At 46.4% G+C, this 19,609-nt stretch overlaps 1 protein-coding gene across 6 annotated transcripts in view; it reads left to right on the forward strand.

The window, feature by feature from the left end:
- The window catches only part of KIF18B (kinesin family member 18B), a 32,831-nt gene that overhangs the window by 8,733 nt on the left and 4,489 nt on the right, over window positions 1-19,609 (forward strand). For all 6 annotated transcript variants that reach the window (XM_053259982.1, XM_053259983.1, XM_053259981.1 and 3 more), the window contains exons 4-13: window positions 1,699-1,803; window positions 2,926-3,036; window positions 5,901-6,098; window positions 7,406-7,582; window positions 9,339-9,413; window positions 10,117-10,232; window positions 11,728-11,839; window positions 15,743-15,849; window positions 18,221-18,438; window positions 18,600-19,140. In XM_053259982.1, the coding sequence (XP_053115957.1) occupies window positions 1,699-1,803; window positions 2,926-3,036; window positions 5,901-6,098; window positions 7,406-7,582; window positions 9,339-9,413; window positions 10,117-10,232; window positions 11,728-11,839; window positions 15,743-15,849; window positions 18,221-18,438; window positions 18,600-19,140 (1,760 nt within the window). The remainder of the gene's footprint in view (window positions 1-1,698; window positions 1,804-2,925; window positions 3,037-5,900; window positions 6,099-7,405; window positions 7,583-9,338; window positions 9,414-10,116; window positions 10,233-11,727; window positions 11,840-15,742; window positions 15,850-18,220; window positions 18,439-18,599; window positions 19,141-19,609) is intronic.

Consider the following 19,609-nt stretch of genomic DNA (forward strand, 5'->3'; position numbering starts at 1 on the left):
CCCAGTATTTGAGCTCTTTTACATGGCATACTAACTTAGACTTGTTTGGGGAGTTTTTGGCAGAGCTTGCATCTAGTGTGCTATCCAATTCATAGTGAACACTCTCACGTACAGAGATGCTATACCATACTGTGAAGGCAATGCCTGGGGTTTGCCAGTGTAGCTTTTACACTTCTAGTCCATTGGCAGGTTTTCTATTTGTATGCAGCCTGCTTTAGTCATCCTTCTTAGGGAAACAAAAACCAAGCTGCCAAGTTGGATTATTTGTGTGTGTCTTTCCTTAATAATATTCAAGTAGACCTACAAATTATTAAAACCAATAGCATAGCAATTAACATGAACACAGGTAAAATGCAACATGCTAAACCCTCAAGCACAAAACTGATCAGTGCCCTGGCCTAGTTAAAGGAAGGCTTTACAAAATGAGAATATTTTAACTCGTACCTTGCCAGATGGAACTGTTCAGAGTGGGAGCAAAGCAGGCCTGTGCAGGAAAGGAATTCCACAGTGGAGACCCCACCAAAAAGCCTCGCTCTGAGTTTGTGACTTAGGTAGGAAGACACACAAGGAAGCTCATCAAATTCAGATCATTTTCTGAAAGGGATACTATTCTCTGAGGCTGTTCTCATGCATAGGCAGAACTGAGCTAACGAAGCCAAGGTCGGTCTTGCCCACGTGTGAGGACCACCAGGATTGCGCCCGACCCCAGCTGTGCCTCGTCGGCAAATCTGCCAAGACATCCACCTTCTTAAATAGGGTTAAAGGAGCTAGAGCCCACTTAGCCTCATTTTTAAAAATCATCTGCCAGCCCCAAACTGCAGGGTTCCTGGCCAGCACTGGGGAAATCCCCACAATGCACCGTGCACTTGCGCAGTGCATTATGGGAGTTTCGGGGGCCAGAACGACACATCCTGGCTCATGACCCTCCGTGCTGCTCGAGGAGACAGTTGCATGTCTGGGCATGCGATTTCCACACCCAGACTAACAACGAGGATCGTAAGTGGAGGAGACAAGCTTTTTGATGCTTCCTCCCCTGCCCCTTCGAGCTCTTTCTCATGCATCACGAGAAAGCGCTCTCTTTCTTCTAAGGAGCCAGCCTCAGATTCCTAGGTGCCAGCCTGACGCAGCACCTGAATAAACATTTTGGATTTCCCTCACATCCAATCTCTTGATGGCCCAAGCACTGGTCACCTGGTATCTGACTTCTTCCCCCTACTAAGTTTGTGTCTTTGTTTGTTTTGTTTATTATATTGGTATACCGCCCCAAATTCACGTCTCTGGGCAGTTTACAACAAATCTAACATTAAAAAATAAACAAACCAACAATTAAAACATTTAAAGAGTTTAAAAAACAAATCCACGCTTTAAAAATCTAATGAAATGCTTGGATAAGTGAGTGTGTCATTCAGAGCCTTTTAAAAAGCTATCGGAGATGGAGAGGCTCTTATTTCAGTGGGGAGGGCATGGCAGAGCCTCAAGGTGGCAACAGAGAAGGAACCGAAGGAGCATGATTGGCTATCCCGGGAGTCTAAAATCAGACAGCGACTTGCCTGCTGGTTGGAGTCAGAGGGAGTTGTGTTCTCTGCCTTCACTGCAACCTGAACTTCCTGAGATGGCTGGTGTTGAAGTGTCCGAGGAGTGGGGCCCCTGGGAGGCCAACTCGGCTAAACTGTGTTGAAGTTTGACTCTTGTTTCCAGGTGTACAATGAGCAGATCTATGACCTGTTGGAACCAAAGGGCCCGCTGGCCATCCGGGAGGACCCAGAGAAAGGGGTAGTGGTGCAAGCTCTCTCCTTTCACCAGGTGGGTATGAGGACTGCCTCGCAGAGAGAAAACACCAAGCCTTGGGTTTCAGAATGACTTCAAGACTCACATTATCCTTGGGATAGTTGGGGGTTATAGCACTCCAGGTGCTGTACAGAACACCTTTATGGGTATTTATTTATTACATGTATATCCTGCCTAACATCTGTCATGGAACTCAAGGTGGCACATACGGGGTTTCAGGAGTCACCCTTCCAGGCACTGACCAAACCTAGATTTGCTTAGCTTCAGAAAGGTGGCTGTATCATGTACCTTGGGACCATGGCAGCAATATGGCCCTCGCCTGAAGGGCTTCATTCTACAACTGATAGATAGGATGGGAATTGTGGGAGGGAGGTTAGAGAATGATAGGATGGGATAGAAGAGAGTCAGGTGGAAGGAGAGGAATTCCTAAGGTGGACGGGTGTGCAAGGTCAGAAAAGGTTGGAAGTGGGTCATGAGGAAGAGGGGTTGGTAGGTAAGGGAGGGGGAGCCATTGGAGGAGACCTAGTGGTGATGTTTGCATAGAGGGCAGCAGAGTAGAAAGCACAGAAGTGTGCAGTCTCTGAGGAGAGGAGCAAGAGAGGAAACGTGCCTCCATCTCCAGGAAATGTGGCTTTCCAAGGCATCTGGTGCTGTGTGAAACAGGATGCTGGACTAGATAGGTCTGATGCAGCAAGGCTGTTCTTATGTTCTCTGTGTATGCTGCCATTGCTCCCTCTGCCACTTGCACGTGGAATTTGGAATTGGATACTGAATTCAGCATTTCAACTCGGCTTTCTTCTGCTTTTTTCCTTCCTTCCTTCCTTCCTTCCTTCCTTCCTTCCTTCCTTCCTTCCTTCCTTCCTTCCTTCCTTCCTTCCATTAAGGCCTTCTTGTGGGCAAGATTCTTTCTTACCCCTCCCTGGGACTAGCTGCAGCAGTGTAGAAGGAACTGGATAGGATACCGAAGTGGCAGCCTAGCTACCTGGCGTCTTTGCAATATATACTGGGTGTAAGAAAACGATAGGGGTGGAGCTGGGGGTTGGGGACACAGCATATTTGTGGGCTGTGGCGGCAGAGCAGGTTTGATCAAGCACTTCCTGACCCCAGTTTTTCTCTGGGCTGTCTGTCTGCTCTTAGCCCAAGTCTGCAGAGCAGCTCCTGGAAATGTTGGCACGGGGAAACCAGAACCGTACACAGCACCCTACGGACATCAACGCCACTTCTTCGCGCTCCCATGCAGTCTTCCAGGTGAGTGGAATAGGGTTGGTTAGAAATCATTAACAGCTTAGGAACATAGGAAGCTGACATATACTGAGTCAGACCATTGGTCTATCTGGCGCAGTATTGTCTACCAGGACTGGCAGCGGAAGGTTGCAGGCAGGAATCTCTCTCAGCCCTATTTTGGAGAAGCCAGGGAGGGAACTTGGAACCTTCTGCTCTTCCCAGAGTGGCTCCATCCCCTGAGGGGAACATTTTACAGTGCTCACACTTCTAGTCTCCCATCCATATGCAACCAGGGCAGGCCCTGCTTAGCTAAGGGGACAAGTCATGCTTGCTACCACAAGACCAGCTCTCCTCTCCTATTCTGAGGCATTCCTTCACACGAGTCCTCTTTAAAACAGGAACTTTTTGCAATGGTTTAATGATAATAAGGATGTTTTTTGTCTTTGTGTCCTGCCTCCTGGAGGCACCTAGTCAGCCATCGATGAAAGCAGGATGCCAGACTAGATGGACTACTGGTCCAGTCCATGAAGACTTTTCTTTATGTTCTGATGGTGGGGGCTTGAATTCTGTGCCTAAAGACAGAACCGTTTATTTTATCAGGCTCAGTGTTTAGGCAGCCAAATCTCTACTCATGCAAGCAGTGAATGAATCTACCACCCCCCTTGGCTAACAAGAGCAACTTTGTTACTTTATGGTGCTCAGAGATTGTGAAACTCTTTGCTTTATGTTGAGTCTTCTTAACTACTGCTGGGGTTGTGCCATCCCCAAAAACCTTCATGACTCAGGCTGGGAGTTTCCTTTGACCACTGATTTTCAAGCTCCCATAGACCAGTTTGGTGTTGCTAGGCTTGTGGGTCCCTCACCTCCATAGGCTGTCCCAGGAAGGAAGGACCCTCGTGTTATTGGATTCTAAGGTAGTAGTCCTGGGCCAGTGTTTCCCAGATGGCTGACAACCAAGGACCTACTTTTTCTGAATGTTTTTCCTAATTTTGGAGACATCCCGGGGACATTCCATGAAATTGATTGTCAGGAAATTTAGGACCAACAAACAGAAGTACTTTTTCACACAATGCATAATCAACTTATGGAATTCTCTGCCACAAGATGTGGTGACAGCCAACAATCTGGATGGCTTTAAGAGGAGTTTGGATAACTTCATGGAGGAGAGGTCTATCATTGGGTACTAGCTGGAGGGCTATAGGCCACCGCCAGCCTCAAAGGCAGGATGCCTCTGAGTACCAGTTGCAGGGGAGTAACAGCAGGAGAGAGGGCATGCCCTCAACTCCTTGCCTGTAGGCTTCCAGCGGCATCTGGTGGGCCACTGTGCGAAACAGGATGCTGGACTAGATGGGCCTTGGGTCTGATCCAGCAGGGCTGTTCTCATGGAGATGTACTCCATTTTACCCCATAGAAGTCAAGTATATAAGAATGAGAAGTATCCACCTTCACAGGAGCCCATCCAGTGATGAGTTACTGATATGGATGTGCCCCTGATGGGAAAGGTGGCACGCCTGGAATGGTGACTCATGCAGAGATGCAACAGGCACCCCTCCTTGGGTGCCTTCATGGCTTCATGGAGAACAGGTCTATCAATGGCTACTAGTCTGGTGGCTATAGACCACCTCCAGCCTCAGAGGCAAGATGCCTCTCAATACCAGTTGCAGGGGAGCAACAGCAGGCCTCACGTCTTGCCTGTGGGCTTCTCATTGGCCTCTGGTGGGCCACTGTGTGAAACAGGATGCTGGACGGGCCTTGGGCCTGATCCAGTAGGGCTGCTGTTCTCATGTTCAGGGCATGTAATTTGGCTGAATCACTCATGATGCTAAGACACAGCAGAATGAGTCACCCTCAATAGAGGCTGGTTGGAAGGGACTGTAGCTCAGTGGTAGATTACCTGTCTTGCATGCAGAAGATCTCAGGCCCAATCCTTGGAATCTCCAGGTAGAATAGCTGAGAGAAAGAGCCATGTCTGAAACCCAGGAGAGCCTCTGCCAGTCAGTGTCAGCAATATAGGAGAACCTCAATACTCGTGGAACTGCTATTTGGGGTTCCATGTATTTGCAGGTTAGGGATGTGCCCAGAGCCGGTGACTGCCGGTTCAAAGGTGTGTGGGGGGGATATCTTTAAAGACCGGCAGGGTGGTAAGAGCACCCTTCCCAGTCCTTAAAGGTATCCCCCCACACACACCTTCAAACTGGCAGAGCCACTGGACGTCTAAATTGGTTCGGAGGTCCGTAAAAAAGAACTCTGAACCAGTTCCGTGCACATCCCTATCGCAGGTTTCTCATTGACATCTGTTTTCAGTATCTGCAGATACTAAAGGGTTAAAACCCACATATCCACAGTTCCTAGAGGGCCAGAAGCTACCTCCTCCAAACGGAGGTCGTTTCTTCCCGCCATTTTGTCTTCTGGAGCCATTTTGTGGCTCATTTCTTATAAATATCCATTTAAAATGGATTTTTCCCAAAAGATTTCTTGGTTTGGGGTGGCATTTCGTACTTTTGAGGGCATTCCTGGGCACATGGGGGCATTCCTGGGCATGTGCAGACGGCGAGGAGCATGCAACAGTAAGTAATTTTACCATTTAGAATAAGCTATTTTTAAGGCCCCCCCCCCCTTTTTAGCATTTTCCCTCCACTCTGGAGCCTAACCCCCCCCCTTTCCCCATAGGCATAATGCCTCATTACCAGTGGCTGTAGGCAAGGAACGGAATCCCCACAAGTAATGAGGTTTGCCTGTACAGAACTAGATGGACCAGTATAGATATATTGGTATAGGGGAGCTTTGTGAGTTTATATAAATGGTTATATGTCTCTCTTCTGTCTGGATAGTCCAATGCCCTGCTACCCACCCCAAGGGATACAGCCTCTTTCTTTGTCCTCTTGCAGATCTATGTGAAACAGCAGGATCGCATAGTGGGCATAACCCAGGATATGCGGGTGGCCAAGATGAGTCTGATTGACTTGGCGGGCTCAGAACGGGCCTCTGCGACCAACACCAAAGGGGAGCGACTCCGTGAGGGTGCCAATATCAACCGCTCCTTGCTGGCCCTCATCAACGTCATCAATGCCCTGGCTGATGCCAAAGTAATGCCTTTGCTACCCCGCTCTGCTCCTCCAGCTTGAATTGCTGTGTCTACCCAGGATCTGATGCTCAGGGAGACTCACATGACCATGTCTTAAGTGATAAAATTGCCACTTAATTGCATTATTTTCATTTTTTTCAAATTGAATGCCCTGTTCTGTCCATAAGGGCCCCAGGTGGTTTAAGCAATGTAGGATAAAGTGCAGGAATAAGTGCAGGAGTCAAGCAGCCTCCCAGATAATCTGATGAATATTGATTAAACTGATCTTTAGAATTCAACTGCTCCCTTGCAGTAAAAACCCAGCCATACAGGAAAGTCCTGCATTGCTTCCTGGACAATTGCAAAATGGACCCAGGTGAGTCGGAAGACTTGGAGGCAACGTAGACAAAAAGCTGCACTTTACTTCTGCTGGTTTTAAGGGTTAGGTAGGGGAACACTGGCGGTTGGCGCAGGACAATATGCAGCATGACAGCATTGCATTGTGTTTACCTACCAGTACAAAGAGGAGGTTACCTTAAGTGGCGCAGTGGGGAAATGCTTGACTAACAAGCAGAAGGTTGCCAGTTCGAATCCCCGCTGGTACTATATCGGGCAGCAGCAATTTAGGAAGATGCTGAAAGGCATCATCTCATACTGTGCGGGAGGAGGCAGTGGGAAACCCCTCCTGAATTCTACCAAAAGAAAACCACAGGGCTCTGTGGGCACCAGGAGTCAAAATTGACTTGATGGCACACTTTACCTTTACCAAGAGGAGAGGGCAAAGAGACAGAGCTGCTACATCTCTGGGTCTCTCATCACATCTGGTTAAATCTTCAACTTGCTGCTTGATGGAATCTTGAGCTAGACTTCCTCAGTCAATGCTGGGGGGCAGCTCAGCGACATTCCCTTTAGCTATTTTTCATGTAATAAAGCATTTTTGTAAAAAGTGCTGCCAGAACTTCTAGCACAGAATTGCAATTTCCCCTGTCTGTACTCATAATACATGTGTGGGGTTTGAGAAGGCTAAATTCTTGCATCATCCTGCAACAGTTTGTATGATCATTTTTAAATGAAGAAACTTTGTTAGCATTTAATGTTGGGATTTAACATTTTTTCATTGCGTCTTTAAACACAGACATTAAGCAAGATCCATAGAAAATTCAGCCCCCCAAAACTAGCATTCCTTTTCTAGTAATATTTTCTGTTTCACCACAAGGGGGTGCATTTATGACTAAACAAGGTAGAATTGTGGGAAATGTCACTTTACAGTGGCATTTCCCTGTAGAAACTAATATAATGCATTATTTTTCTCTCTGGGTCGTTTTGCAGAGCAAAAAACCTCACATTCCATACCGGGACAGCAAGCTCACACGCCTTCTGAAAGACTCAATTGGTGGAAACTGCCGTACGGTCATGATTGCTGCAATTAGTCCCTCTGCACTTTCCTATGAGGACACATACAACACCCTCAAATATGCCAACCGGGCCAAAGAGATCAAACTCTTTGTGGGTACCAAAGATAGAGCGTAGCACTTCATGGACCATTGCTCTGACCCCGTGTGGCAATTCTGGTTTCGTTGTGGTGGTTGTTTTTGCCTTGCGGGTGGAGCTGGTGTCTGTGTGACCTTGCCCTTTGCTAGAGTTGGGGAAGGACCATGGTGGGAGAGCATCTGATTTACATGCAGAAGGCCCCAAGTTCAATCCCTGGCATCTCCAGTTAGTGCTGGGAAAGACTCCTGCCTGAGAGCCTGGAGAGCTGCGGCCGCTCAGTGTAAACAATACTGAGCAAGAGGGACCAGTCGTCTGACCTGGGGAAAGGCCATTTCCTGTGTGACCTGTGCGTACTCTGTGTTTTGTTTTGTTTTTAAAAACCACCCAAACAAAACCAACATTCTGTATCGAGAATGCTGTGGAGGCAAGCAAAGTTATCTCGTTTCACCACATTCTGTTTCTACAGGCAAAAGGCCATGTATATCACTAAATTGCTGTCTCTCTGGCCACTGGAGATACAGCTCAGCTCCTGGTTTCTCTGCCCTCTGGCTTTGGAGATTCCATCAGACATTGCCCTCATACTTTAAAACTCTTTACAGCCATGAGAGTTGGAAATCTGCCTGTTTAAAATATGAAAGTTGCCAGCGTGGGTGTCACCAGGGGGGCCGCAAGAGGCAACTTTAAGCACACATTAGTAGGTGCTTACCTCCGCTCGCTCTGAGCAGCAGCGCACTGCCCAGCACTCCCTGTGGTGGAGGAACAGCTCTGCCACTCATCTGGCTTCCACGGAGCCGATCCCCCACAGCAGAGAGTGCTGGCCGGCGTGCTGCTGCTCAGAGCGAGCGGAGGTAAGCACCTACTAATTTATGCTTAAAGGTACCTCTTGCCCACCCCCAGCGGCACCCGCAACAGCTGCTACTGAAAAGCTGGGATTCCCAGAACACTGGACTTCGCATCCCTGTTATGCACATATTATTTCCTCTCAACACTGCCTGGATTTTTTACCATAAGAACAGGCCTGCTCAACTTAGTGCCCCCACCCCCAGCTGTTCTTGAACTACAACTCCCATAATCCCCAGCCACCGTGGCCAATAGCCAGGGATTTTGGGAGTTGTAGGCCAACATCTGCAGGAGGGCCGCCGAAGTTGAACAGCCCTACATAAGAGCCCTTCTGTCCATCTACTCCAGTATTCTGTTCCCAGCACTGACCATCCAGATTGGTAGACCTGTGATCACAGAAATTGATACTGGATACACAATACAGAGACCTGAAAATCCCTGCTTTCTGGTTGGTTGGTTGGTTTTCAAAGTGAGTTTCTAAGCCTTGTGATTGTGACAGTAGATTTGAAAGTGTATCTCCTTGTCAACCAAAAGTTGAGAGGGAAGGTAATTTCCACCTGATTTGCAGCTTTTGCTGTTCAGTCGTCCTGCATGTATGTTGCACCATTGGCACATACTGTTGGAGCCCAGTAGATGAATGGTCCTGCTTCTCAATGGGGAGTTGGACTGGATAATAATGTCTAGGTTCGTTCCAGTTCAATGACATTTCCTAGATAAGCTGCTGTTGGACTTGGGAAGGAACGGCCAAATACTTGATTGTGGATCTGGGCCTCTAGTCCATTTTATGGATCCCTAAGGCATGTCATGGCTTTTTTTTGTACCTTTGTGAAACTTTAGGGTGGAATTGCAGCTTGCGCAGAATGGGAATGGCTGGGTAAAGCCTTTATTCCACATCCTAAATGACTTTCTTGTGCCCTATCCTGGCTTACAGGTAAAAAGTAATGTGCTGAGCTTGGACTGCCATATCAGCCAATATGCAACCATCTGTGAGCAACTGAAAGCGGAGGTAAGGAGCCCTAATGCCATATCTCTTGAGAGGGAGTGTTTTCTGAGAGTGTTTTCTGGGGTCAAGCCAGAAGACCTTCCCCTGGGGTGGGAGCTTGGAGAAGAGCAGGGGTTGGCATAAAATGGATAGTGATCCTGCCTTCCTGTCTAAACCTGTCACCATGGCATCAGGGGTAGGCCTCTGCTCCTGTTGCACCTTCAAGGCAATCGTGAGTCTCCACAATCACCTGCAGTTCTGAGTTCCTTTTGCTTTGGCATCTGCTCTTGAAGGAGTTTAATCTTTCTCCCGAAAGGTCCTTTTCCAAGCTGCAGGCTTTTCTTCTGCTCCATACTAGCAGAGTGTTTTTGTGTTGTTGGGCAGACGTGACATTTTGTCAGGGGGCCCTGTAGCCAAGGAATCTAAGGCCACCCTGTGCGGTAATAGATGTGTTGGCTGTGCCCCTAATGCTGCTTCAGAACTTCTTCCTGTCCACAGTAGCATTTGCATTAGCCCAAATATACCCTTGCCCCAACTTCCACTTTGAGAATTGTAGATTTGCACTGAGGATTTCACTGTTTCCGCTCCTCCCACAGAACGCTGCCATTAGACCCAGAATTCTCTCAACAGGGGCTGTGACAGTGAAACCATTTAAAGTTTTGTAATGTAGACAATACTTTTCGACCTTGGGAACTTACCTGTGCATGATTTTTTCCCCCCCTGCCAGGTGGCAGACTTAAGAGGGAAACTCCGCGCTTATGAGGAAAACGCTCCTGGGGTTAACTCCTGCACACCAGTTTGTCTGACTCCTCCTCCTAGCACTGAGAGGGATGGGCTTCTCAGGTAGGGCTGTTGCTGCAGGGGCGGTGGGGAACGGATTGCTGGAAGGCTGTATCCCACTCTGTGTGAATATGAATACAGTGAATATTTATATACTGCTTTTCAACAAAGCAGTTTACATAGCGATAAATAAACACATTGAATTAAATGGCTCCTTGTCCCCAAAGGGCTCACAATCTAGAAAAAGAACATAAGATAGATACCAGCAGCAGCCACTGGAGGGATGCTGTGCTGGGGATGGATAGGGCCAGTTGCTCCCTGCCCCCGCCACTCATTAAAGAGCATCACCACGTTAAAAAGGTGCCTCTTTGCTTAGTCAGCAGGGAGCTGATGCTTTTTGGATATGTGCTGAGCTGCAAGAAATCATCCCTATGCAAAGTGTTCTGAGTTGCTATCTGGCCGGTTACGGACCTCAGGATTTGAGGGAACTATTCAGGTCCTGAAAGCCTCCTCTTTCCTTACCCACTCATTTTCCTTTAAAAACAAAACAAAACAAAACACTAGAACTCAGATCTCCTACTCTTTGTAAACTGTTCATGGAATGTGGTTTTTAAACTGTGATCTCTCTTCCCCTCACACACAAGTCTTGGTTTGAGGCTTGTGAACACAACGTGAAACCATGGTTCTGCATGATGACTCAGTCCTCTGTCATAATCACGAGGACTTGAAATTTGCTCTTGTTCAGAAAAAAATGGTCGCTGTAGTTTTCAGGGTTGTGGAATCCACTATGAGAGGAACATTACCCAGGGTAATCTAGTGTTCATTATTTTTATCTCTGAGAAAGAAGAGGGGTGCCTGCTCAAGTTGGGAGCATGGTGTGTGTGTGTGTGTGTGTGTGTGTGTGTGTGTGTGTGTGTGTGTGTGTAATGAAACTAGCTAGTGTCATGTCGAAGACTGAGTTTATTATAGGAAATTTCTAGGTTAGAATTTCAAGTCTGTCATGAATTCTCTAGGTGACCTTTGGCAAAACTCTAGCAGCCTTCACACCAACACGCAAACTAGACCTTACTGGGTTGTTGTAAAGGTTACGAGAAGATGATGTATGTGAAATGCTTTGAAGATTTTTAACAGTTCTAAGTGTTATGAAGATGATGTGATAGGCCCAGAATAAATGTGAGGCTTAACTCATGGGGAGCATTGCTAGCTAACTCCACTGTCCTCTAAGAGAGATTCCCAGATATTGTTGACTACAACTCCCAGCATTGCCAGCTGCAGTGGTCTTTGACTGGGGGTTATGGGAGTTGTAGTTAACAATATCTGGGAATCCCTGTTAGATGGAACACTGCTGTCCTCTTACCTGTTATAGGATTGGTTCCTCATTTTTACCTGTCAAGTGAGGATTGGTGGGAAGGCCTCAAGCTGAGAAAGGAAGAGCCTTGTGTCCCCCGGGGTCAGAGCAGAGAGAGGATTGGACTTGTTGGCCTTCTGGTCCCTACCAACTTTGAATTAAAAGGTTGATTTTAATCCTCCCCTTCTCTCATCCCCATTCCTGCTATAGGTTAAAGGAGGCTGGTTTGGGTTGTGACAGCCTGAATAAAGGTGATGATGGTGAGGTGGAGACGCACAAACAGAATTGTGGCAGGTCTTCCGGAAAGGGCCACACAGAGCAGGTAAGCAAAGGGGGAAGTGGAATGGTGTCTAAGTCAGGAGATATCATCGTATAGATGGTTTCCCACTATGCTTTTAGGCTTTCTTTTGAAAGGCTTCTTCTCCAAGCGGATTCATGTGTGTCCCTGTAGTGAATAGTCTCCCCTCCCTCTATAGGGTTAATAGGAAGTGAACCCCTGTCTTGACTGACAGGCTGGTGACCTCCAGGGCTCAGTCAATCAGTTGACCCGGTGGGTGGGAGCTGAGAGCTGCAAGGGGAATTCTGGGAACAAGAAAGGAAGTTGTGACAGAGAGTGCGGACTAGCATCTGGTCAGATGCCTCATGGCTGGAGGCTGCAGAATAATCTCTGAGGGTGAGAGATCTGCAGGAGGCTTGATTCTCATCAGGAATTTGGTGAGTCAAGCAAAGGGGAAGCCAGGACATTGTGGCTTCAGGAACCCAGTTTATGGAACAGTTTGTGTAGTCAGACTTTGCGTCAGGAAATTTATTTTGATTTGTGTGTGTGCTTCGCATTTCCAAAATATCTGTTATTTGCAACTAAGTAACTAAATTTTAAAGTGTGCTGCCCTAGAATCATCGGTCTGTTTTTAAAGTATTCTTGTAACCAATTAAGTATTTTTTAAGTGTTTCTAAAAAGCTAAAAGCCTCAGACGGAACCAGTTTGTAGTAATTGAATACAAGTTTTTTTTCTTTGTTCTTTACCTTTTACAAGCCTCTAAAGGTGGTTATTAACCTGGCAGGGGCAATAAGGGGGATTTCTCTCGTGCAAAACGCATCTCAAAGAGAGCTTGGCCAAATTAACAATTAGCTCCATGTGCAGGCAGATGCCTGGGGAGAACCATTGGTTTTATTCTTGCCTACTGGCAAGGGGAAGCAAAGTGAAATGGGAATTGCTAGTCACCCCAAACCCCATTGGGAGAGACTTTCTATAGAGGTGGCTTGGTGGCAGCGAGATTTACCCTACCAGAATATTTTCTTTTTTCTTTCTGGGTTTTGGAAAGTTAAAAAATTTTAAGCCAGCCAGTCTGCTTCTCAAGCAGAGGAAGGAGATGACTCAGCACTAAAGTCTCCCTCTGTTGTAGAACTGGTTTAGACTGGTCAGGGAGATTATCCAGTAACCTGGCCTGAGTCAGGAAAGGAATTTTCCATTATCCACAATCTGCTACAGTCCCATTTGAATCTGAATGCTGAGAGAATTTCTAAATGAACATTGGAACCCCAGCAGTGTCACCTCCCCAGTCTCACAGAGGTGATGGCTTGCTCCAGAGCACCCAAGTCACTCCATGGGGCCAGAGAAACTGGAACTTGGGGTGTGGCTATATTGCTCTGTTTCCCCAAAGAGGCAAGGCACTGATGCTAACTGTATCACATTTAGTTATACACTGGTGGACTTCATAGTATTCAGCATGACAAGTAACCATTCTCTCTTCTTGGCTGAGTGGGCTATAAGCTGTGGTTAGTGCAACTGCTCAATCCTTGGTCTGAGCAGTGGGAGGTTCAGATTCAAATCCACACTAGGCCATGAAACCCGTTGGATTTCCTGGTCAAGCCGCTGTCTCCTGGCCTACCGTACTTCACAAAGTAGTTATGAAGATAAATAAAAGGACTATATAGCACATTCCACATAAAGCTATGAATAACTAGAGACCTGCATGTGAAGATTTGACAGCTTACTTCAAAATTGAGTGAAACTAATTTCTTCCACAGTTTGGCATTCTTTGGTTTTCCTTGCTTCACATTTTCCAGCTTCCAAAGTTCTTTTGCTTTTCCATTCCCTTCCATCAAAAGCACAGAGCCCCTCCTGTGTGAGGTTTTTCTCCAGGCCCACTTTCTCCCGCTCAGTGTTTTGCCTTACTGGCCCTTTTCTGCTTGGGTCTCTGTCTTCTCCAGGTATTTTCACCTCAGGCCCAGTCCAGTGCTTAACCTCTCCTTTTCCCCAACATCAGTATACCTCTGGGCTTCCCTAACTCTTGGGCTCTCCCAGTTATGCCCCCTGCCTCTGCCCGTCCCTCCCTCCCTTCCTTCCAATGTTACTGATCTCCTCCTGTAATTTCTGCTTAGTGTTTTTCTCCACCACATTTGACTCATTTTAAAAAAATTAAAAAATTGTATACCACCCAAAACACAAGCCTCTGGGTGGTTTACAATAAAAACAAGAAGTTAAAAAGTTAAAACATTATAACAATTTAAAACTTAAAACAACATTAAAACTACCGTATTTTACGGACTATAAGACGCTACGGACTATAAGACGCACCTTAATTTTAATCCAGTTTTTCAGAGTTTTAACATATTAAACTGTTAAAACATATAAGACGCTCCTGAATTTTGGCGGATATATTTTAAGGAAAAAAGTGAGTCTTATAGTCCATAAAATACGGTATTTAAAAAACCATCAAACTATTAAAACAGTATCTAATTAAAAGCCTGGGTGAATAAATGTGTCTTGATGATCCGGAGGCTCTTATTTCAGCAAGGAGCCTGTTCCAAAGCCTTGGGGCAGCAATGGAGAAGGCCCATACCCGAGTAGCCACCAGATGAGCCAGTGGCAACTGCAGACAAACCTCTTCTGATGATCTCAATGGGTGGTGTGGTTCATAGTGAAGAAGACGTTCTCTTAAATACCCAGGGCCCAAGCTGTTTAGGGCTTTATAGGTTATAACCAAGATCCTGTATTTTGCCTGGAAACGTATCAGCAACCAGTGTAGATCTTTTAAGACAGGAGTGATATGGTCTCTCCGAGATGACCCAGAGACCAACCTGGCTGCTGCATTCTAGACCAACTGCAGTTTCTGGACTATGTACAAATTCTTCTCACTGACTTTGCATTGTTTGTCAACATTAGAGGTTCCCAAATTGTGCTTGACACCAGCCAGCCCCCTCTCCTCTCTCAAGTCCCCTGAGATGCGAAGAGGACTGGGCGGGGGGAGAGGCAGGGGTTTCTCTCACTTGTGCCGGGGTATGGAGAAGGTAAGAGAGAATGGGAGAGGTTGTTTGTTTCTTATCTCCTCCAAACCTTAGTAGAAAAAAGATAAGACCTGTGCACACCAGAGGTCTTGAGGGAGAGGCAGGATTTCCTCTTATTTGCATTGCACTTTGGAGAAAAGACAAAACCATAGGAGAAGGCCTTGGCTGTTTTTCACGTTCTTCATGTAGGGGAAGAATGGCAGTTCAACTCCCATTAGCAGAGCAAACCAGTTTGGGAAGAATTCAGCCAAGCAAGAGGTCTGGAGACAGTTCTTTAAGTTCGAAGAACAACAAGGATTTATTTAGAAGTTACAAAAGAATAGGAAAGCTGAACTGAGAGGCTGAGAGGGGAGAGAGACTAAACAAACAGCCATCTCTGGGGAGACAAAATGGAGACTAACACTGGAAGAAGAAAGGGGAGGAGTCCAGCACTTTTATCCATGACCCTAACCCCCCCCCCCGCCGCAGTGGTCACTATCTTAATTAATTAATTTCTATACCACCCTTCCAAAAATGGCTCAAGGCGGTTTACACAGAGAAATAACAAATAAATAAGATGGATCCCTGTCCCCAAAGGGCTCACAGTCTAAAAGAAACATAAGATAGACACCAGCAGCAGTCACTGGAGGTACTGTGCTGAGGGTGGATAGGGAGACATTGCAGCTGAGAGCTGATGCTGCCAGAGCCCTAGCTCCATAACTTCAAACCCCAGTGCAAATGTGTGTTTGCTGGACATCTTTCTTGCCAGAAGATAAGCTGGTGAGTGGATTTGTGGGTGTCGCTTCCTCTCCAGAACGTAGGATAAGGGTGAATCCTGCATGACATCAAGCAGTTTCTGGGTGGGGATTTGTAAGCGATGGACATGTCTTAGTCTCTGCTACATAAAATAAAATTTACAGTTGTATACCCTTTGCCTTACTATGTTGGGTGAATTTAGGAATCGGTGAAGAAACCTGGGTGTTCCAGCACAGAGTCTTCAGAGCCAATTAAATGGGAGAAGCTGAAAGCTCGGTTGCAGGGAATGGGCAAAGAGCAGCTGGAGAAGTGAGTTAACATCCTTGCACCTTCCCCTTCAGTTTCAGAGTGAGCAAAGGATTTGTTTAGCCTGCAGCCTTTTGTATATTAGTGTGCATGCTTGACATAAGAGCCTTGATGGGTCAGCCCAAAGGTCCAACATGTCAAGCATTCTGTTTCCCACCCTGGCCAATCACGTGCCGCTGGGAAACCCACAAATAGGGCATGAAGGCAACAATTCTCCCACCACCACCCTGGAACTGGTATTCAGAGGTATACTGCCTCTGAACATGTTTTGTTTTGTTTTTTTAATCTTTTTTATTATTTTTCCAATAAAACAACAGAAATGGTGGGGGGGACATAGAAAGAAAAGAAAGATAAAAGTAACTTCGCAGTTACCATACACTAACATCTCTTGAACATTTCATGATTACATACATCAATCAGGAATTCAACAGACCTCCATTATCAACCCTAAAAAACAACAACCCCATTATAAGAAAAACAAAAGTAATACTTTAATTAAACGTCTGTTCTAAAAATCTTGGATGTGGGTGTTGACCCTGTGCTAAGTTATAATTTATAAAAGGTTCCCAGATTAGAGCAAATGTTTCAACATGGAGGTTTTACTTGGCTGTCATAACTAGTTCCCATTAATAGGCCTCTCCTCCATGAATTTGTCTCATCCTCTTTTAAAGCTAGTGGCCCTCACTACATCCTGTGGCAACCAGTTCCATAAATTGAATTATTGAATGTGTGACTCCCTTGGGTCAAACCTCCACAAAGAGTACCACCAAGAGCAGCTTAGGCCAAAAGGCACATTACGTTAAGCATGTGCTTGAACCTCATGTGCTTGCTTATTATTCCTAGATGAGGTGGTATGAGAGGCGATTTGGGTCAGGATTGTGGCAGGGGCAAAGAGCTAGAGAGCTCCCCCCAGCCCAGGAACACAGAAAACTGCCTTAGCAGCCAGACCATGGGTCCATCTAGCTCAGTATTGTCTACACTGACTGGCAGCAGCTCTCCAAGGTTACAGGCAAGAGTCTTTCTCAATCCTACCTGCAGTGGAGATGCCAGGGATTGAACCTGGGACCTTCTGATGCTCTACCACTGAGCTTCAGCCTACCCCCAATTTATTACATTTAGGAACATAGGAAGCTGCCATATACCGAGTCAGACCATTGGTCTATCTAGCTCAGTATTGTCTTCACAGATCAGCAGCGGCTTCTCCAAGGTTGCAGGCAGGAATCTCTCTCAATCTTATCTTGGAGATGCTGCCAGGGAGGGAACTTGGAACCTTCTGCTCTTCCCAGAGCAGCTCCATCCCCTGAGGGGAATATCTCACAGTGCTCACACATCAAGTCTCCCATTCATATGCAACCAGGGCGGACCCTGCTTAGCTAAGGGGACAAGTTCTGCCTGCTACCACAAGACCAGTTCTCCTCTCCCACTTCAATTTGCATCTCATTTCATTTGCATCTCAATTACCTTGCACTGTATGATAGAAGGAAACATTCACAGGATTCCCAAGTTCTGTTGTTACCACGCCTTCTCAGTCTCCCATCCAGTCACTGACCAGAGCCATACCTGCTTAGCTTCAGTAAAGAGGCTACATTATGTGCCCTCAGACCATGCTGTGGACTGCTATCATGCCCCACATAGCTGCTATTTAGGGAATTAGAAGCAAGTGTCCTCCCGGGGGCTATACATGTGTAGTGTGGCCCTCAGAGTTGTTCATCCAGGTATTAGATGGACCCCCAGTGATTAGAAGTGCCGGATGCTTTCCCAACCAGGACATTAAAGAATGCTGAGCTTCAGGATAAGTGCAGGGTAGTCAAACTGACTCTGGATATTTCAGAGTTTTCAAAATATTGTTTTTTCCTGCAGTGGGGAAGAGGTCTCATCTCACCCCCAGTTTATTTTATTTAAAATATTTGTAAACAGCTTTTCTAAAAATACAGTTATCCCAAGTAGTTTACAGTAAGGGAAAACAGGAAATCCAGTTATAAACAAGAGTACCAAAGGCAGAAGAATAAACACCACAAAGCCAGCATAAAAATGCCCAGTTAAAATGTTTCAGATAAAGCCAGCTTTAACAATTGAATCTTAAGGGCCTGTCTAAAACTCATAACCTGTGGGCCTGTCAGATCCTCCTGGGCAGAGAGTTCCACAGGTGTGGTGCCATTACTGAAAAGGTTCTGTCTCTATTCTCTGCAAATGAAAACTGTGTCTGCAGTGGACCAGAAAGCAGAATCTGAGATGGGAGGTCTTGGGGCCCAGGGCAGGTACATATGAGTGAAGGTGATCCTCTTAGTTTCTTTTAGCTGCTTGTACCACTACTGCTTCGGGGGATTTTCTCTCTCCCAAATTGTGACTCTGTGGTTCTTAATTATTATTTCAGGCTAGTAACGGTCATCTTGTGTGTGGCGCAAAGGCAGTATGCACGGCTGAAAGCTGTCAAGCTGCTCACCCCTGATATGATAGCAGAGTTTGATGAGTTGCACGGCGTGATGGACAAAGAATCCAGTGAGACCCCAGAGGTTTCTGCTGCAGAGGGTGGGCAAGTCAGGAAATTGGACGTGGGGACTCAAGTTGATGTACAACAGCTTGAGGATCATGGTGAGCCTTCACTGCCGGGTGTGGTGGTGTTGTACAGCTTTGAATCAGCAGGGAGTGGGATTGTCTGATTGCAGGGGTGTGTGTGTGTGTGTGTGTGTGTGTGTGTGTGTGTGTGTGTGTTGGCATGCAAGTTCTGATTGCTATCTGTATCTCCACTGCAGCTGTGCTTCTGGCTTCCCATCCTACAGCCAAGTGTGCCAGTCCAGTGGGCCATACTTCTGGGACTCCACCAGAGATCATGTCAGTCCCTCAAAGCACCGCCTTCAAGACGCCCCCCCTCCCCACAAAGAAGAGGAGGAAGTCAACAGAGAGCACGTCCTCATCTCAAGGGAGCACCCTGTCTAGCCAAAAGAGGCGGGCAAAGCGCCGGCGGAAAGCTTGTCCTTCTCCTCAGCCAGTGGACTCCCTGAAGTCATGGGCTGACTGCACTAGCACCCCTGCTGTGGAGAAAGCAAAGCCTCCTGGCCCAGCCAGCCTCCACACCCCACAGCCCTGCCCGCTGATGGTCACCAAGGGCCGGGTACCCTTGGGCATGTCAGCTGCCCAGAATTGTTCGACTCCAGCTCCTCCACGAAGCCTGAATGCAACTTTTGTCCTCTGTGAGGATCCCTGTCCTAATTCGAAGTGTATCGTTCCTGAATTTCCTGCTTGGGAGAGTATTGAGCACCTCTCTAACCACCAGGGGGCGCCTCTCATACCCAGGTGGGTGCCTTTTGAGTTGCTCTCTGTGGCATTTCCTTCAGTGCAGAGGTTTGACCCAAGGGATCACAGACTCAGCAACACTTGTGCTTCCTAAAGGGATGTATAGGAACAACCAGTGCAAAGCAACCAGGGTGGATAAAAACCAATTGTGTGTGTTTTTTTAAAAAAATCCAACAACCTGGATTTTTTTAAAATTTAAATCGGATTTTTTAAATTTAAATCGGATTTTTTAAAATAAAATGTTTTTGAGGAAAAAATCTATCTAAAGATAGTTTTGTATTTAAGATTCATTATAGTCCAAAGGTTATTCATCATGAAATAAGGATTAGTTTTTAATTATGTAGCATGTGGCTGTATATATGCAATGTTTAAATTTTTTGGAAAATGAATTCCATTAATCCATTCACAATGTCATGCTCTTCCAGAGGTTTCTGTAAGATTACTTTGGGGCAATTTTTCTAACTAGAAG

Source organism: Hemicordylus capensis, chromosome 6, assembly GCF_027244095.1.
Source record: "Hemicordylus capensis ecotype Gifberg chromosome 6, rHemCap1.1.pri, whole genome shotgun sequence".
Classification (NCBI taxonomy): Eukaryota; Metazoa; Chordata; class Lepidosauria; order Squamata; family Cordylidae; genus Hemicordylus; species Hemicordylus capensis.